The sequence below is a fragment of the Dermacentor variabilis genome, chromosome 5 (genome assembly GCF_050947875.1).
Source record: "Dermacentor variabilis isolate Ectoservices chromosome 5, ASM5094787v1, whole genome shotgun sequence".
Taxonomy (NCBI): Eukaryota; Metazoa; Arthropoda; class Arachnida; order Ixodida; family Ixodidae; genus Dermacentor; species Dermacentor variabilis.
The window spans coordinates 199,841,081-199,860,211 of NC_134572.1; the positions used below are offsets into that span (position 1 = coordinate 199,841,081).

At 45.8% G+C, this 19,131-nt stretch overlaps 1 protein-coding gene across 2 annotated transcripts in view; it reads left to right on the forward strand.

Moving 5' to 3' along the window:
• LOC142583430 (uncharacterized) overlaps positions 1-19,131 on the forward strand; it is a 1,100,669-nt gene that overhangs the window by 807,935 nt on the left and 273,603 nt on the right. For both annotated transcript variants that reach the window (XM_075693897.1, XM_075693898.1), the window contains 2 exons: positions 4,097-4,294; positions 16,088-16,141. In XM_075693897.1, the coding sequence (XP_075550012.1) occupies positions 4,097-4,294; positions 16,088-16,141 (252 nt within the window). The remainder of the gene's footprint in view (positions 1-4,096; positions 4,295-16,087; positions 16,142-19,131) is intronic.

Here is a 19,131-nt window from a genome sequence, read left to right on the forward strand (position 1 = left end):
CAAATTAAGCGGAACGACTTTCGGCATTCCAGCAGATTTTCCCCCCACGGTTCGCCTAGCTCGTAAACGCCTCATTGAATTTGTCAAGACGAATAATATCCCGTTCAAATTATGCTTCGACAAACTCATTTGTGCCAGCAAAACCTACATTTTCTACTAGCAAGCCGATAAGGTAGTTGAACGCAAAGCTTAGCAATTACCAAAGTCGAAGCTTCATTCCACCTCTCGTAGTCCTTCTTCTATTGCTTTTTTGCTCACTAATATCCACAGTGTCATTCCAGAGGGGGATTTGTTATGTGGCCTCGTCAGCACATCTTCAAGTAATGTTGTTTGCCCAACAGAAACATGGCTTAATTCTTCTGTTCTAGATTCTGAGATCCTGCCCCTCCTTTGCGACATCGACATATTTCGCAAAGGTTGAGCCGATGATACTCGTAGTGGTGGCGTCCTTATCGCCATGAGTCATCATCTACGTTGCATCCCGGTTACCATATCCTCACCTCTTGAACTTCTTTGGCTTTACTGTACCACATCCTTCCTGCGAATCCTTCTTGGCATTTGTTAATGCCCTCGTCCTGCTGACACTTCATTTCTGCCGCCTTTCCACGACGCCTTATGCAAGATAACAACCTCGTATCCTAACACGCATACGCTACTATTAGGCGATTTTAACTTCCCATCAATCGATTAGCCTAATCTAGCTTGCTCGGTATCAAAAGATAACATGGCTAGCGTGTTCGCCAGAACGTGTCTCACATATGGATTAACCCAAGTTGTCAGTCATCCCACTCGCCCTACAGAGCATTCTTATATTCACACCCTGCAAACCTTTCCCCTATCTCGTATCTCAATGGCATCAGTGATCACGAGATACTGCACGCTTCTTTTTCATGCCATATATCCAATCAAATAAGAACTAAAAAAACATTCACGCTTTGTGAGAGAGCCGATTATGACAGCATCACCCGAGATTTAACAACCTTTCATAATAGATTCGCAGTTGTAATCCATCTTTGTTCACTGTTTAAATCCGAATTCTTGCGTCTGGTTAAATTGTACGTTTCCACCCTTAGAAATAACGAATGGAAACAATCCCCATGGTTTAACCTCGCAGTAAAACGACTAAATGACAAGAAAAAACGTCTCTTCCGTTCTGCAAACTCTTCTCAATCCGAACTTAAATGGGATAATTATTATCTTGAAGTCTAACAATATGACAAGCAGGTCGCAGAGGCCAAACGTGTCTTTTTTTCAACCACGTTGCCCTCTACGTTGCACAATAACCCAAAACTTCTCGCGCGATGTATTTTATCCCCACTGGTCCAACACTGTTTTTCTCCCTGCTCTCCCCCGGCTCCCCACTTCCCGAAACCGAGGTCGCTATCGCTTTGAACACAGCATTCTGCACTGCTTTTCCTAATGACTACTCTAAAATTCTTCCCGTATTACCACGTTCTACTTATCCCCCTTTGGCAAACATTACTTCTAATGTGAACAGACTTGTTAAAATTATCGATAACTTTAAAAAATTGTCCTTGTGTGGTACTAACGGCATTAAATCCGAGGTATTAAAAATCACTAAGCACATCACCAGTCTTTTTCTAACGCTAATATTTGTCTCTCACAACTGGATCAGTCGCTACTGACTGGAAGATTGGAAATAAATAAAAAAAAGTAACTCCCATCTTTAAACCAGGCGACCCTACAAACCTTAGCAAAAACCGTCCACTTTCCATCACCAGTGTTTGCCCGAAACTGATGGAGCAGGTTATACATTCCGACATTGTCACTTTCCTGTCGTCTGTCTACTTCTTCCTAACCAACACGGATTTCGCAAGCTCAATCTTGCGGCACACAACTTGCTCTGTTCCTACACGATTTGCATTCTCATCTCAATCGCAACATCCCCACTGGCGCCCTCTTTCAGGATTTCGAAAAACACTTGGAAAAAGTCTCACACATTCTTCTCCTGCATAAACTTTTGCACCTTAGTCTTCAACCAGACATCTTTAATTGGATCCGTAAATTCATAACCGATCGCCATCACTTTGTTTCCGCTAACTCGATCTCCTCAATCCTATCACCTGTACTTTCTGGTGCGCCCCGAGGCTCTGTCCTTGGGCCTCTCCTCTTTCTCATATATATTAATGACCTTCCACTTATCGTCCAACATACGTCTTTTCGTGAGCAGTTGCATTTTATGCGGACAAATAAATGATTTAGACTGCTCCGCTCTTCAGGAAGACCTCCTCCAAATCCAGGCGTAACGCAGCAAATTGTGCATCAATGCCAACAAGTGTCCTCACGTGTTTTCATCGACGTCATAATTATGTAGTATCTTCCTACTCCCTTAACACTGCACTTTAGCACAGTGTCAAACATTTAAATACCTAGCAGTGCATATATGGAGTGACTTATCTTGGACCCATCATATCAATCAGTTAACTAATTCCTGCAACAGATTACTAGCTTATCTAAGCCGTAACTTGCCTTCAGCATCTGCCTCAGTCAAACTACTTGCATATGAAACCTTAATCCGAACTAACCTAGAATATACCTGTGCTGTTTATGACAACCATCAGGTTGATATGACTAACCCCATTGAATCGATTCAGAACCGAGCTGCCAGATTCTTCTTTCTGACTACTCCTTTGATACAAGTGGTTCAGCCTTAAAATCTAGTTGTGGCTTCCCTCGCTCACCTCCCGCCAGAAGAATGCTCATCTCCTCTTACTTTTTCGGTTCGTTGATTCACAGCCCACAGGTAACGAAACCATCATTCCAGCCCATGGCTTCTCCCGCCACATGAATCCTAATGCTGTGTATCTAACACGCGCCAATTCCACTGCGTATGAACAATCTTCTTTTCTACACACAGCCCGTGATTGGAATACCCTTCCTGCAGATATCAGCCCCATCACTGACATTTCTCGTTTCAAAGGTGCCATCGAAGACCATTTTTCAAGTCACACTACCTAACCTGACACGGCGTTTTTCAACATGTGCCCACCCCTCATGTAATGCCCTGTTTAGGAACGTTTGATGTATAATAAATAAATAAATAAATAAATAAATGAATAAATAAATAAATTGGAGGACGCTTAAGCTTCGCCTTACTGTGTGGAACGCGATAGCGTTATCGCACCACGTTCGCACCACCCACTCATTCGCTCGACATGCTCTTTGCACCCACCAATCACACGGTGAGCGCCGAGCAACGCAGCGTTCGGCGCGGCAACGAAACGTGCGCCTGAGCAAGAACTCGGTGTCTCGGAGGGAGAAACGATGTACGCGAGCCAAACGACGTGATCGGCACGGACAGCCGGACCGTGACGCGCCATGAAGGCGGACGCGATCATGGGGCTGACGCCTCGATGGGGTCGTCCTCTATCTCGCTTGGGAGCACCACGCAGACGCATGACTCCTCGCCAGCAGCACGGCACACATCGCAGGGGACGCTTTCCCACCAGACACGCTACGGCGCAGCAATCACGTCAGAGGCGTCGGGCATCGGACGGTGCACCTAGGAATCGCGCTGTGGGCGGAAAGAGGAGCCGCGTCGCCTAAACACGAGGTTCGAGTGACGCACGCTGGAAGTGGAGAGAGCGAGATAACTTATTAAACTCAAGGGTATTGGGGCATCCTCGCACCGGTCCCCGCACGGCCCCAATGCGCTCAAACGAGACGAAGGTGAGAAGCGGGCGAGTGGCGTGCGACCTGTCGGGGCAGCGCCGTGCATTGCGAGAAGGGGGTCTTCTATGTTTGCCGCAAGATGGCTCTGCGTGTGCGTCAAGCGCAGAAGAAATGCAGCGGCAATGTACTTCGCTGCTCGTTTAACTGCGACTTCAGTTGCTAAGATTTTGCATTTTCTTAGTTTTCCTTGCCACTTTAATTGTGTGCAGATGTGTTGAAATAAACAAAATAACATAACGAATGCGTAAGTGTCCTCCGCACCCTTGTAAGAGAACTTTACTTTCCTGCATCATATCTTATTGTGATTTCGACGTTCAGTGCCCTGAGGCACGCTGCGTAGTTTTTTCTTGATTTCTAATTTAGCCGATGCATCTTCGTAATGTGGTTCCTTCACCGGTCTCAGGGTCTGCCGGGCCTCGCTGGCAGCCCTGGCCCAGATGGCAAGGAGGGCCAGCCGGGCACAGCTGGGCCACCGGGACCACCTGGCCCCCACGGCGAGCGTGGAGAGAGAGGATTTCCTGGCGAGAGGGGCCGAGCAGGACTTCCAGGGCCCCAGGGTGTGCGTGGCGAGGCTGGACCACCGGGTCATGACGGTGCCAGGGTTAGTTTTTTGCTTCCAAAAAACGAGCACGGATGCTAGGACAAAAAGAAAGTTATGAATCACTTCATGGAAGGAGGCAAAGGAGGCATTCGAGGAACAAATATAGAGAGAAATACATTAACACGTAGAACATTGCAACAACATTCTAGTTTATATCACGGGCAGTTGGCTGAGCTTGTTACTTTAATCAGTGCCGCTGCCAAGCAACGCTCACGACGAGTCGGAAGATGATCGGAGCAGAAGGCAATCAACACAGCAATCGTTACTAGAAACTAAGCAAGACATAGTTTAGCACAGCCTCAGACTTCACAAATATGTAGGTGACCTTCAGAGTATCTCGCCCTGAAGGTGACGTCTCATGGTCGACCGCCGCTAAGATAAAAATGCAACAGCAAACATCAATGCAATGCAATGCAAACGTCAACAGCATGGAATGTCTGGACTTTCCCGTAGATAAATCATATAAAAGTCGCGAAAGTGACATTAACAGCGGAGGATATTGAACTTTGGAGCTTGTTTAATGTCACTTGCTCACATTCCACCTCTAGAGTGTTCACTCGTTCGTTTGTTTATTTATTAATTGTTCATTATGGATTTATCGGTCATTGTCATTATTTCATATTATTTATTTATTGCTTCATGGTATGGGGGGGGGACCAAGGACGCCCATTGCCAGGTCCTTTGAAGGCCTCATAGAAGCGTACAGCTGCGCCTAGGTTCCTTTCGCACTTCTGCACAACACCCCATGCATCGTGTAACTAGACCGCCGTCGTTAGTCAGCGCCGCGTTTTTGCTGGCACCATCGGCGACAGCGACTTTTCGTTTAACGCTACTTCGAGTTACGTCATAGCGGAATTAATAACGGAGGTTTTGAAGTTGGCAGGCAGACAAAATAAGCGAATAAAAAGTGCCTTGTGGCAGCTGAGGATCCAGAAGGAGACTGCTTATTCGCTTGGATGAGCAATGCGCTTTTTTATGTGTAAATGACGTTAAGTTACGTTGTCTTCCTTGGGAGAGTGTTCGACGGACAAACAAAAAGTAGAAATAATGTATTGCTCGAATGCATTTTCAACAAAAGAATCTATACCACACAATATCTGCACATGTTTGTAGGACTGAGTGGACAACTTCAAAAATTCATATAGACCATCGCACAGAAGGCCAACTGCCAACGCGACGAACTCAAAAGGTTATTGTATGCACGTGGACCGCAGAGTGTTTGCATGGCCACCAAGTCAAAATAATATCACGTGATTCAGTTTTTACCAACTCGCGGTTCACCTGGTCCTTTTAATGTATTTTCTTGCTTCGCACTGCGAAGGCCTCAGTACCAGAGAGACAATAAAGAGCATGAGGACCGACTACTGTTCGTTAGCTATTCTCTTATCATCTGAAAAAGCGAAGTAAATTATACATGAGAAAGAAAATAAACATTGTAGGGTCAACATTGCTCATCGTTACATTCGTGCATTCATGATAACATACAAACAATAATCCAGGAGTACAGATTTGGGGGCTAGTTGGTTCGTTGCATCAATTGAAGTCATAGCGCTGGATTGACAGGATTCATGTCCTGTCGTCTTTCATGTCCCTGTGAATCCAGCGCTGTGACTTCAATTTATACATGCAATAGCATATGTATGGCTTTCCCAAACAACCAAGCGTTGACGCACATACTAAACACATTGCTTTTACTTTTGAGTGTTATATGTCAAAATAACGAAATGAATATAAAGCACGCATTAGGGGGGGGGGGCTCTAGAATATTTTTAACCACTTGAGGTTGTTGTGCACTCAATGCACGCTAAACCTAACACAACCTAAGAAAATAAGAGACTAGTAGGCCGCCAAGCGAAATAAAAAAATAGGTCACACACGAGCTCGGTGTACAACGCGAGATCCTAATGCAATGTCAAGAATACACTTACCAAGGACAGATTGGGACGAGCACGAGACACACCATTTATGCGGTGGAGCACGAAACATGGTACGTAAAAAAGAAAGGTTACGAAAAACCAAGGACAAATATTTCACACATTTTGGAATCGTACGATGATTATTTTATTCTGAAAGACAATCTTTTCTCGACAGCGTATTGCAAAAATAAAGTTCTAACTGAAGTAGCATGAAACTAGACAAATCGAAATACGTCCACACGTCTAATGCGTGTCGGCTATGCAAATCAATTTTGAAGTCTCTGGGCAGCTCCTACTATAACAGAACAATCGGCGATATCAATTTGCCAGGTTAATCTCAAGTTTGTCGAGGTCGAAAAAAGGGAAGGGGGTGTAAACCACTCAACGCTTTCTCTTAGCTATGACAAACCCCACAAATGCTAACGTGCCGAATGCCGAAGGAAAATGAGGGTAGTGTCCTTGGACTGCTGAGCCAAGAGATAACCAATGATGTTGAAGGTATAGATGCTTGGTTTGAAGCGCGGAGGGACACAGACATTATATGTCCACATAATTGCTATCTCAATAAAACGTAAAACGAATGCATTGCCTATGTTGCAAACCTAAGTTACCGAACGGATTTAGCCGAAGAAAAGCTGAAGATCCTGAAAACGCGAGATTATTGTAATTGCCATTTGAATGCATTGCGTGCTGTGTTTTAGTAATGTCGTATGGGGGCAAAGAAAGCAAAAGAGTAGCAGCTGCGCGCTAGCTTAATGGGAGTTCGTAACCTGGCTTTCAAGCAAGAAACTGTTTCCTGGTAGGCTTCACTGAAAGCTGGTCTCATAGTGGTGCAAGTTCAGTGCGGTAATGTTAACGAGACAGCGCCAAGGGCCCCGTGTCGCAGGAAATCCGGCATCGGCGTCCAGCATCGACCATCGCTTCGACAAAAGTCATTCCGAACCACGCACGTCCAACCACGCAGGCCTTCCGTGTAGCGCAAAGAAGTTACTGAATAATTGAATTTCTGAAAGTAGAATGTGTCGGAAAAATAGTAAAGCACGACTTACACGCAACCTACAGACATGATAGCGTCAGATTGTAATTTGAATGTACGAGGAAACATAATTCTTTTACGCACGAACTCGAGCGGAAACCCCTTTTCCAGCGCTTCTACCATACATAGACCCGCCACGGAAACCGGTGTGCCCAGTTCCTTGTAACTCCTCCAGACGGTGCTCGTACCCGCCGCATCGTAAAGCCCCTTGATAATTTGAAAGTAGCGACACTCTCCTCCTCACGGCGCTTTCCTCCTCGATTCTCCTCGCCCGCCGGCTGCGCACGGCACGCTATTCCTTCTGGGCTCCCGCGGACGGGCCGCAGGATTCTATGGAGGCGTGTTATGTTGGGCTAGTTGCGCGCCCCAGTTGGGTTGAAAATTTTGAGAAATGCTAATAACAGCATCGATAATGCTGGAGGCAACGTTTATGAGGAGGTTGGTTTTTTCTTAAAGCCGTATGAACGGGGTATACTGATTTAAAGGGAGCTTTGAGGCGAGTTCTAAACTCCACACAATTTTTCTGCCACATGATCAGATGCTTTACTTCGTGCGTCTGGTCTAGTATTGCTTGTGACACATCCCTTTGTGTGTGGCTTATTAAGCGAAAGCCTTGGACGTCTGTTTCAAGGTCACATTGTGAGCTACAGAAAATATCACGTGACCGAAGGAAGGCGGGAAGCGAACCAAAGCATGTGCAGCCGCGTATAAGAGATGATTAATGATTACCAAAGTAATGATTGATTACTGATTGGATTGTTGTTCATGCACCCTAATCCACCCCAATCGGTCTTAATACCCTTTCATCAACACTTCACCTTAATCCACCATAATCCGCCTTAATTCTCCTCCACGCACCTAAATCTTTATTCATGCATTTTAATCCTTCGTAATGCACTCTAATCCACCTTAATCTTCTTTAATACACTCTAATCAACCTAATCCTCCCTAATCCACCTTATGTCAACCACTAATGATTCATTAATTAACTTGGGTAATCATTCTCTCATACAGGGGGGGACATGCTTTGGGTCCCCTTTGGCCTTCCTTGGGTCACGTGATATGTCCAGTTTAGAACGCGACCTTGAAACATAAAGATCTAAAGGCTTTCGCCTTAAAACTTAAAAAAAAGCTCAATTTTGACTAGTGAACGCTCATCACCTACAATACTACGGGGATACTTGCCACTAATTTTTTCAGGGCGCAAAGCAGAATCAATAATACTGCGCTTCCGACTGAATAACAACAGTTAGCGACGTGCGAAGTAATGGAGCCACCCTAGAATATTAAGCATACTGAGGACAACCGCAACAAAAACGCTGGTGAGCAGGCCGGAAGAATGATAAAAAATGCAGTATTATGGGATGCTTCGCTACAAGCTATAAGAAAGACTCCTCAGCTCGCAAACAACGCTGTTCTTTGTCAGAACAAAGTTGCTTCGGCCAATGTCATGCAGCCACTGCTTCCTACGCAAGCCGTTACGCTTTCGTTGTGGTATTATAAAAACGGCATAACCATCTTCAGGCTTCTTGCTGCAGTTATATGCGCAACAGCCCGGCATAGCGCTAGCACATAGACCAGAAACACTGCGCACAACGTTCGCTACGCCGAGCTAAAGCACCGAGCCAGCCGTGCTCAGGAGGAAAATGGCGCGAAGGAAAAAGAAAAACACAAGGAAAACGCAAGAACCGCGCGTTTCCAAGGGCAACGGCAGGGAGACCAATCGTCGTGCAGAAAAACGGGGGCAAAACTGGTTCCCGTGGGGGGGAACCGCAAGGGGCGAGGAGGGGGCGAGGAGGCCGCGCGGCGGCGGCAGAGTTCAAAGAGTGGCGGTACTTTCAAATTATCAAGGGACTTTACCGCATCGTAGGGCGCGAGTGTGAGATCTTGTGGCGAATGGACGTGTTTTTCGAGGGCTCAGTGGCGGCGACGAAATCATGAGTCTTTTGCGCAAGCTTTGCGCGTGCTTCCGTTTTTGATTTGCTGGTGTCTTTAGTCTTTAAATAATAATTGGGGTCAAATTAAGTTGGAAATAAGTTGACACGTGATCACACTGGATCCTTGGGGCAAGAACGAGGAAGTTAGTGGTTGCGCCGGCTCTCCGAGGATCAGCCATTGCTCAAAGCAGACTTTGTTGTCAGTCTGTGGCTGGTTAACTATTTTAGCTTTCACTAGCTGGGTGACAATATAAGAAGGAAGAAGAAGCATGTGCTTGCGGCAGTGAACCTAGGGAAAAGATGGAACATATTTTATTAGAATGCGAAGATATTTGCCCAGTGGTCGATTGAGGATTCACTGGTCCCCTCGAAGCCCTTGGGTTCAGGCTGAGCACGGGGATAGTGAACATGCCCGTAGTAGAGATTAGTAAGAGGCGATTGGAAGATTGGTGGGAGAAAAGTAGGGAAACGACGAAAAATGGAGACCTACGAATACAAAGTTCACATAAGGGCAGAAAATTTGGATATTGGGATTCATCGTCGTTTTTTTCCTTTCTTTTTTTTCTTTTAGTTTTTTTAACTTAGGTAGGACATTGGGCATTTTAATAGCCAGAGCTTGGTATCCAAACCCACCGCCCCGTTCCGAAATGAACGCTGATAACATCCATCCATCCATACATCGTGGCCCACGCATGAGGCCGCGTTTATACCAGAAAGCTTGCCTTTGTGCATAGCCTTCGCCCCTAGCGTTTCCCCGTAAACACTACGATTACGTAAGGTGCAGTTGCAGGGAACGTGAGAAGCAGTCAGGGATCTGAATGCTGTCGTGTTCCACGCTTAAAGGCGACGCTTAAGCGTCCTCCTCATTTTTTGAAGCGGGTCTCTGAGGCAGAAACCCAGAGAACCTAAACAAGGACAGAGGCACTTGGTCTAAGAAGCCCACAAAACATTTAATGCAACCAGCACAAAATAATACAGAACAAACCCTCAATGTAATATTAACCGCAAAATACCATAGTACTAGTGCACAAAGTGTAGTAATGACACCACGCGAGAACAAGCGTTCAATAGGTCAACGCGGCAAGAGTTCGACAGGGGGTGGCGAAGCGACGCAGCAAGAGGCGTTCGTCCCCCCTAAAATTGCCAATGTGGCTAAGTGATAAATCATTGACCAGAGCAAAACAGCTTCGGCTTCCAAAGGGGATGCAGGCGGCTTGGCGGCACGTCCAGATGGAAGCGGCGTTCTGGCCCGGCACCCGTGCACAAAGGCCAATCTTGTAGCCCGACTGCTCCCGCTCTGCCTACGGTCACAGGAGTCCGCAGACCCCAGGTTGTAGCCGCGGGCTAACGGAGTATTGACGCACGGTAACCGCTGGAAGGAAGCACCGGTCGGACGAAGTCCTGGTTGCTCGGGTGCGGAACCCGACGGCCCGTCTTTACCTCCCACTCTGGTTGCCGACCTTAGCATTGCGTCGCTTCCTGGGGCGGCTTGCACGAACATGTATTAACGAAAATAATATATGAATTTAAGAACGTGTTCTTGTGTGGACTAGGCGTTGTGTATGATACATTTAGGAACCCGTATTTAAATGCAGTATGAGTTTCGTTATTCAATGTTCGCGCAAGCCGCCCCTGGTCTGCCAGTGTGGCTCGCTTTTAAAGCGAAAGCTTTACGAACCTAGCCGAGCCGAGCTTCGCGTTCACCAGCAGTTTGTCCTTCATTTGACCGCAGCTAATCCATTGCCTTCGCAACGCATCACGTGATTCGCCACCGGATTCGTGCATGCGCTCTCCGCAGCTGGGTCGCCGCATTACCAAGTACTCGCCGCGCGACTGCAAAAAGGAGCGCCGCGCTCGCCCAGTCAGTGAGAACTTGGCCATAGGTGAGAGCGAGGCCGGGCCATCTTCTCTGAGCGTTGCGCGGGAGCGGGTGGCTCTGAGACTTCGTGGCGAAGCGGCGCCTGACCACCCCGCGGATATCGGCCAGCGAACTGCTTCGCTGGAGAGGTTCCGGAATGCCAAGCGCGCGAAGCTAGCGTCGGAGACTGAGGAAGAGCGAACCATACTGCTCGTAAAAGGTCGGAGGCGGGACCACAGCCGTAGATAAAGCAGGCTTTAGACGAACCAAGTGAAACCAAGACTTAACCAGGCTAAATCAAGCTTTCGCGTCGCATATCCAGGGCTAGCTGAGCTAAGCCACAGCGAAACTTTTTCTTCTGCTCTCACCCATTTGTCTCTTCCGGATTGGTAACTCGTTGGCGCATGGGAGATCCGTGGATATCCCGATCGTATCACTTTCCTTTTATTCTATGTTCTTGCGCCTCGGGTTGTCGTGCTTGACGCTTTTCCACGTTGTCTTCTTTCACCTAGCACGGGATTAACCTCCGCGCGTACTCTTTGGCATCCTCTTTCTTGTATCTCCCAGTGACGGCACTGTCGCGTGCACTACACATATTACACTGACATACGCTACAAATTCGCCATCACGCAAATCTCCTATGTGCTGATACTTTGCAGTTTTGTGGCTAACTGTTAGGAAAATATGCATAGAACGATTAGAAAGTTTTGCTTTATTAGAGGAATGGTGGTCTGGATGATGTATATTTGTGGCGATGAGGATATGTAGTTGGCACTTGCGTTGGCACTTAGTGTTTCCGTAGAAAATTGCCTGAAGTTGCAGCTCTGGCGATTTCTTGATGGAAACGGCTGTCGATGAAATTCACTGGGTACGTTCCTTTCAGCACTTCTGTCATGTCCTCAAAAAGCAGGTTTAAGGGTGGCACAAACATTTTACTAATGAATTTAAATAATTGCCTCGAACACCCCTCGAAGGTGGGGTACGTTACCTGTTCCTCAGTTACAGCCCACATTAAGTATGACGTCAGAAGGGTTCCATGCAGATCATGCCGGAATCGCGCAGACAACGGCTATGAGCGCACCGAGGAGTCGACAATCGTGAGCTAGTGCATGGCGTAAGAAGTTGCTGTCGCGCAAAGTTGCGTTCCCTGTAAACGGACAAGCCATGGGAGGCAAGTGGTGTTGCATTGTTGGCTGCACGAACTTCAGCCCTCTCCATCTGCACACACAGTTTGAGCTGATGCCGATCGCGTTCAGCCGAGTTAAGCTTATGTCACAGTCGCTTAGTTCATGCGTCTATACTGCTACCTGGGCGACTGACTTGAAGCTAATTAAGTTATGAGGATGATGTGAACTCCTTGTGTAGTTTAGTTTTGACCACACACATTTGAAAGAAATCATTCCTCATTTCATACATTGCACATACAAAAAGCGAGAAGTGGCGACAGCGAGCAGTATCCACATGGGTACTTTGCCATTTTCGGCAGAAAGCTGCTAGCCGCACTCACTGGTACTTCACTAAATGAAATGCGACTATGAACCTGGGTGTATTTTCACGTATTGTCATCCAGGTTCGTTATTTAGCTTCCGAGGTGCACTGCTTGCCTCGTATCCCGAATGGGTAGCAAGCGTAGGCCCCTCCGACACAGCAGCCTAAGCAACCACCTCGTTCAGCTTGCTAACGGTGTCAATACTAGCTTCGGCGTTTCCGAGATGAAACTACGCGTTCTCGAAATGAACGATCATACGCGCAAAGTCCTCATCTGTCTCTGCTTTGCGGAACATATTGTGTGCATGAAGTGAATACGAAGAATGATATCAAGGCAGCCATCAGAACGCCCCCGTACTACGGTCTCCCACTCACTGTTTGCGAAGGTTTGTGGTCGCTCATATCAATGCGATTCAGAGTGACGCAACGGCACTTACATGCACAAAATCGGCATATGTTCTAATATTTATTGATGTCAACGTTGAGCGGCTCGCATTATATATCGAAAGCGAACGACGGGCGGTGGATATACCTGCCGATGCACCGGTCGCTGCTTTGCACTGTCAGTGGCGTTCTTGCAGGGTACAAATGCGGAAAGTCGCACTCCACATCTTACAGTGAGCATACGAATCGTTTCCCTGAGAAGGGGCAAAACATCTAAAATAGAAAGCAGCATGTATAAAAGCAGTGGCTAGCGCTACCCGTGATCTTATGTTGCAGCACGGTATGTAGCACATGGGCGCTGACTCTCGTGCTGGCGGCTCGAATGTAAACGGCGATTCGTGGCTCTTGAATTCGTCAGAATCATAACTGTCAATATTTGACAGATCCGAAGAACTGGTGCAGCTAAAATTGTCATCCGAAGGTCCGCCACGGTCTCGGGTCAGCTGACCGTCTGCTCTTCGCTGGTTTCGTTCGCCAAGCGGGCGAAACCGGCATGCCTTGCGCGCCTTCCCCGCTGGCAACACTCGTGACGTCGCACGAAGAGACTCGCTCGGTGGCTCGGTCAGGTTTCATGTTCTTTCTGGCGCTTGTTTGCATATTTAGGATTATTTTCCAATTCGCGGTACAATTATGCCATCAGACACGTGACAGGGGGTCTCGGGAACCTACATATTCCATTACCTTGGCATGGTAAAAAAATCGCCGGAGTCGCCCTTTAGCGACAGTAAAGGTGGCAGCACGTGGAAGTGTGTTGCAGTCTATTTCAGTCACTCTTTACAGGTGACAGCCTTCCTGGCGCTTTTTCAGAGGTAGTCCCTGGAAATCGTTACCGCTAGGCGACGCTGTGGCCGCTCACCTTTGAACAGGTGAAAAGGCACAGAAGGGCGGCGCCACGGGAGCTGTAATGACGCATTCTTGCTGCGTACGCACTTACGCTCGCTTCGGCCATACTTATGACACCTGGTAGCCTCCGGAGTGCGGCTTACGCTGCGCAACAGCTGAGGACTCGCGTGCATGCTATCGTTGTTATTGCTTCGTCCTTCTAGCGAACCATTCAATAGAGCTGTATTGGTAAATGCGCAATGAAGCCGCCAATGCTTCTTAAAATAAACGTCTCATTTTCGTGTTATGGCTAGTTAGTCTGAAGAAGGAATAATTAATTTCTGCCGGGCTTGAGGGAAGCACATGACTCGCTTTTTGTTACAAGTGAATATTTACTTTTGTTGAGCTGATCCATACAGAGCACACTGAAACTAATGTGATGTGTGGTTGACTCCATTTTTAATAGTAGCCTGGTCTTCTGTGATGAGGTCACATATCAGGCGCACTAGTTGCACTTCGTACGTATGGGCATAGACCTACTTGGGAAGGAGCTTTATTGTGGCCAGAAGCCCGTACAATACTTTGTGCTTGCAGCACAGGTTGGTGTGCTGGATGTCTCTTTCCTGTCCATTGGTGTACATCGGTCAAACAGACCGCAATGTTAATTGTGGCTCGAGGTCCACCAATTTTAATTCTATGGTCAGTTTTGTTAACGTAGCAGCACTCCTGAAAATTTTACTATCGCAAGTGCGTACACTGCAATTTTCTTTAATAAAAGGAAGCTTAGCACGAACAGAAACTCTCTGTACCCTTATGAAGTAGTAAATGCGTACGATTTATTGACATTCATATAAAATTGGAATTGAACGAAATTATCGACAAAACCAAGGCAAACAAACCGATGATTCCAGTATTAAGTTTGCTTACATTAAAGACCTAAACACAGTTATGATTGCTTCTACCTTGCTTGTATGATGCCGGAAGTTTTCAGCTGCTAGCATTAGAATGTTACAGTTTGTGCACAGCCTTTTATATCGAGAAACTACCTTTCTCCCCGAAATCAGATGCCGCTATTTGTAGGCAATTGTCGCCGATGTTCAGGTAAGATTACTTTGCGGCATAGTCGGTACGTATGGCGGTTGCATAAAGATGCATCAATCCCCACTCGGATACTGTCTAAAATTGCGCAAAATTAGCATTCGGAAAAGCATCGACAGTAGCACTTAAGGCTCAGCCAACAAGTCCTAAAGATATTTGCTCACGGGGAGGCAAGTTTTCTAAGCAATCATGGGTAAAATTGGCTTGATATATGTGGGAAAAACAATTATACTGGCTGAAAGAGGAACAAACACGCTCTAATTAGGCGTGCTCAAATACAAGTAAACACTGAGTACTCGAAGGTCGCCCTTTCTTCCAACGCAGGCAGCCAGAATTGCCCTCCTAAAGAGAGTCGCAAGAGAACATAATCAGCTCTCACGTGACATATAATGCGATTGGCATTCTTGGGGAACTTCCCCATTTCGCGGTATGTATCAAACTTAGTTAACCCAGCAACCAAAGTTGTAGGCTACGTTAGGCCACTATAGATAAATGTCGGCTGCTGTCATGCCGACCAGGCAACATACACCACTGGGTGTTTGCTCGAACTTACTGTGTGGCCTATTAGGCAACTTCGATAATTGGGTATGAGCCCCTGAGGGTGTTCTCGAGGACATGATTTGGGCACTACATGTGTGGTATTGGTATGTGTTAACTCTTCACCAAACCCCGAGAATTTATGTGCCAAAGCAACACACGTTGTAAGTAGGCCTTTTAATGAAGGATTACAGCCCCATCCACAACAGACGCTTTCGCTGCAAGCGCGGCCGTCGGATTTGTAGTCATCGCAGCAAAGTTTCGGCCAGGATACTAATGGTACTGTGGAGTTTCAAAGGGGGTGCAGTGATTACATGTAATATACTGCGTGTTTAGCATCATTGCACACTTTAGTTGGTTGGGGCATTGCCACTTCGTGTTACATTGGTGGTATTGTGATTTGTCCCTACATTCTTTAATACTAATGTAATTAACATCCACATTTATTGCGAAATGGTTTCCACCGGAATGCTTCCGGCATTTCATTTACGCAAGAGTAGCAAGGCGAACAATACAGGCAGACATTCCGCAACGTTGTATGGAACGTTCCAATACGCTCTGCCTTTTCAAAATTTTCTTCTCCATCTCTGCACTCAATAATACCATGACCAGATTGATTGTACAGCAAAAAGCAAGTTTTTGAAATGGTTATTTCAGGGCCTGCCCGGAGAAAAAGGATCGAAGGGACACGCTGGACCACCGGGACTTGTGGTACGTAGGCCTCTGGTAATCTCACAGCGATATGCGAAAATTTGGTTCTAAGTTAGTTTCTTTCCTACATCGAGCTTATTTCTGTTTTATTGCTAGGTCGTAAGAATGTGGCTGCTCGTAAACGTTGCTTTATATTAAAGAGTCATTTAATCTAAATATGAATTTATACGAGCACTGTTGTAGCGCTTGAAGTTACTATGATGTATCCGATGTTGGCATTAAAAGAACAGTAATGGTAAACACAACGCGAGCGCAAAAAAAAAACAATGTCTTCTCGCTGCTGTGTTTAGTTTAATTTATGGTCTTCGTCCAACTTGCACCGGTTGCCCTTGTTAATTTTGCACAGTGTGAACTGCAAATTGAAGTTTATGAAGCCGCTGGAAATTGTGTACTTGTATTATGCCTTGTTGAAGGCAAAAGGCAAATATACAGTATTTTGGATTTAATTTTCCTATTGTACTTTTTATTAATTTTTTTTCATTGTTTAATCCGTTCTTAGAGCACAAGACGGGGTCATTCAGCCTTAGCACTGCCAAGTCCTCTTCAAGAGTATCATTACTTTGGCGCGCTGACAAAATATTTGATTTATTGCTCTTATGTTTTAATAAAGAAAGAAACAACGAAAGAAAACGCAAGAAAGCCTGATGCCGATATTTCGAAAACCTCAGTCGGCTATTGAGGCGCAACTGCTCGAGTTGTGAAAGTTTAACAGTTTTGTTTTTATTCACAAATAACGATTGAATTCCCATCCCGTTCCTATTTGCAGGCGTTTACGAAGCAGAAAAAATGCGCATACTCAATGTGACGGAGAGCGGTACAGTCTCCATATTAATAGAAATGGAACTCCCGTCATATCTGATGCGCTTGGAAAGTGCATTCTTGTACGGTTTATTCATGGTTGTATACAAGCGTTGCACACGTGTTTTGCCTGTGTGTAGCGAGAAATAAACTTCACATTGAGTTTAGCTTAAACAAACGAGTCCCATATCATGAGCCGTAAGTGTCGAAGAGTTCATATTTTTTTCAATTGCACGCAACAAAAATTCCTAGCGCAATTGTTTGAAACGAACAGCTACGCTCAAATTTGGGCGTTTATTCTACAAGGTCGAACAAGTGTGTCGTGTTTTCTTTTTTAATTACATCCAGGAAGGGTTTTCAAGCTTTCCATTGTTTCATCGACTTTTCCACCGAATAAGTTTGGAGAATGTAGAGAATGGAGAATTGACGATGAAGAAAGCAGAAATACTGAGAATGGCGAAAGTAGCCTTTTATTGGGCGAACTTGTGCCATCAAAAACAGGCTACACTCAAAGAACGGCATCAGTGATGACTCTCAAAGTGTCATCAGCGAGCGAAGCGTGTCGGCTTTTATACATCATTCAACGAAGGTTCCAGAGTAATCGCCGCTGTCCGCGTGTCGTACAGAAAGTTCCCCACCATTCGCGTCGCGATTGCATGCAATCACATTACGCAAGGTTCGGTGACGACAGACAGCAAAAGAACCATAGATAACGTTATAAAAACTCCCAATACGTGCGAGCGCGTCTCGCTCTGGGCGATAACATTGGTTAGCTGGTGAAAAGCGGTCACCCCCCCTCACCCCCGAAATAAAAAACACAAACGCACAGGTGTAAATAATGTCTGCTACAAAAGTGAAATAAAAATGATGACGGCTTCTAATGCCAGGAATGAAGAATGTATTTAAAAGTTGTATCCATCGCAGTTCACGTCAGAATTTATGTCCTATCTTTGCTTTCACGCGATATCACATCAAATAGTCGCGCCTGTTGCCGCATGGTTTCGCCAAACAAAAGGGAAGTTCAAAAACAGATATCAACTTGAAACAATGAGGAATAGTCGAACAAGGAACGTCGCTTGAAGCCGTTTGACAACGGGACTTGTCTTCGTCAGTGCTGCGAAGACAATTTCGCTTGTCGAAACGTTGCCTTAAAGCGACATTCCTTGTTCGGCTAGTCCTCATCGTTCCATGGTTGCACGAAAGACATGAACTGCAAGACTACAAAAATGAAAGGCAAAATATTATTCACATGACTGTAGCATGAAGCTACAGTAAATACCCATGTGGGTTTCTCAGAAAGACAACTTGGATGTTGAACAAAAATTCGTCCTTTTGCGGAATTCTAACATGAGGAACCAATGCCATCTCAGCCAACCAGGAGGCTAGCATGCCGCATTGCCAGGGTATTCAGCAACTGGAAAAACTGCAGACAAGTCAATTCTGTAGAAACCCGCGAGGAAGGTTCGTGAAAGGTGTCAGCGTCCTCAGTTGTAGCCTCAAGTTATACAGGAAACCCATATGGGTCTCTGATAAAGAAAACTTCCCAGTTGTAGAAAAATTCATCCTAGTACGAGATTCGAAACACTGGCCTTACCAGGCCTGTATTATTTCGTATTTTAATCGGATGAATGTCTATCTTTCTCTTTGATGAACGACGTTCTTCCACCTTGCGGGTTGCTGGTAGGTTGATTTGCCAGCAGTAGTAAATGTAAGATATTTGTAAGGGATTCATGTTGGTCTTTATTTGGGATAACCACATTTCCGAAATACAGATAAAATTTAGTTGCTTGTTCAAAGAAAGGCTATATGCCAGCGTACTATTTATAAAACCGAGGTCAACAAAATACATTTATGATAGGCAAGGCACACGCAAGAAGCTTTTTAGTCGATCTTAACAAAGATCAGACCATGTGGTGCATGTAAATTATGAGGACGGGCGCTTCAAGAATAGAAAGGCCGAAGAAAACCCCAACAGCTCACCTTAGCAGAACTATTGAGAATGGACTGCTGCTGGTCTGCCTCTCTATAATGTCGCAGGTATATTGCAAGATGTACTACCTTTTTCTTGCTTTTAGTAGCTGAAAGCAACTATATGGATTAGCAGGTTTCGCTGAATAAATATTGATTTTACCAGAGCAGGATGTGTGCACAATTAGCCATATTTTTTTTCCTCCTCCGTGAAGATTCTGAAA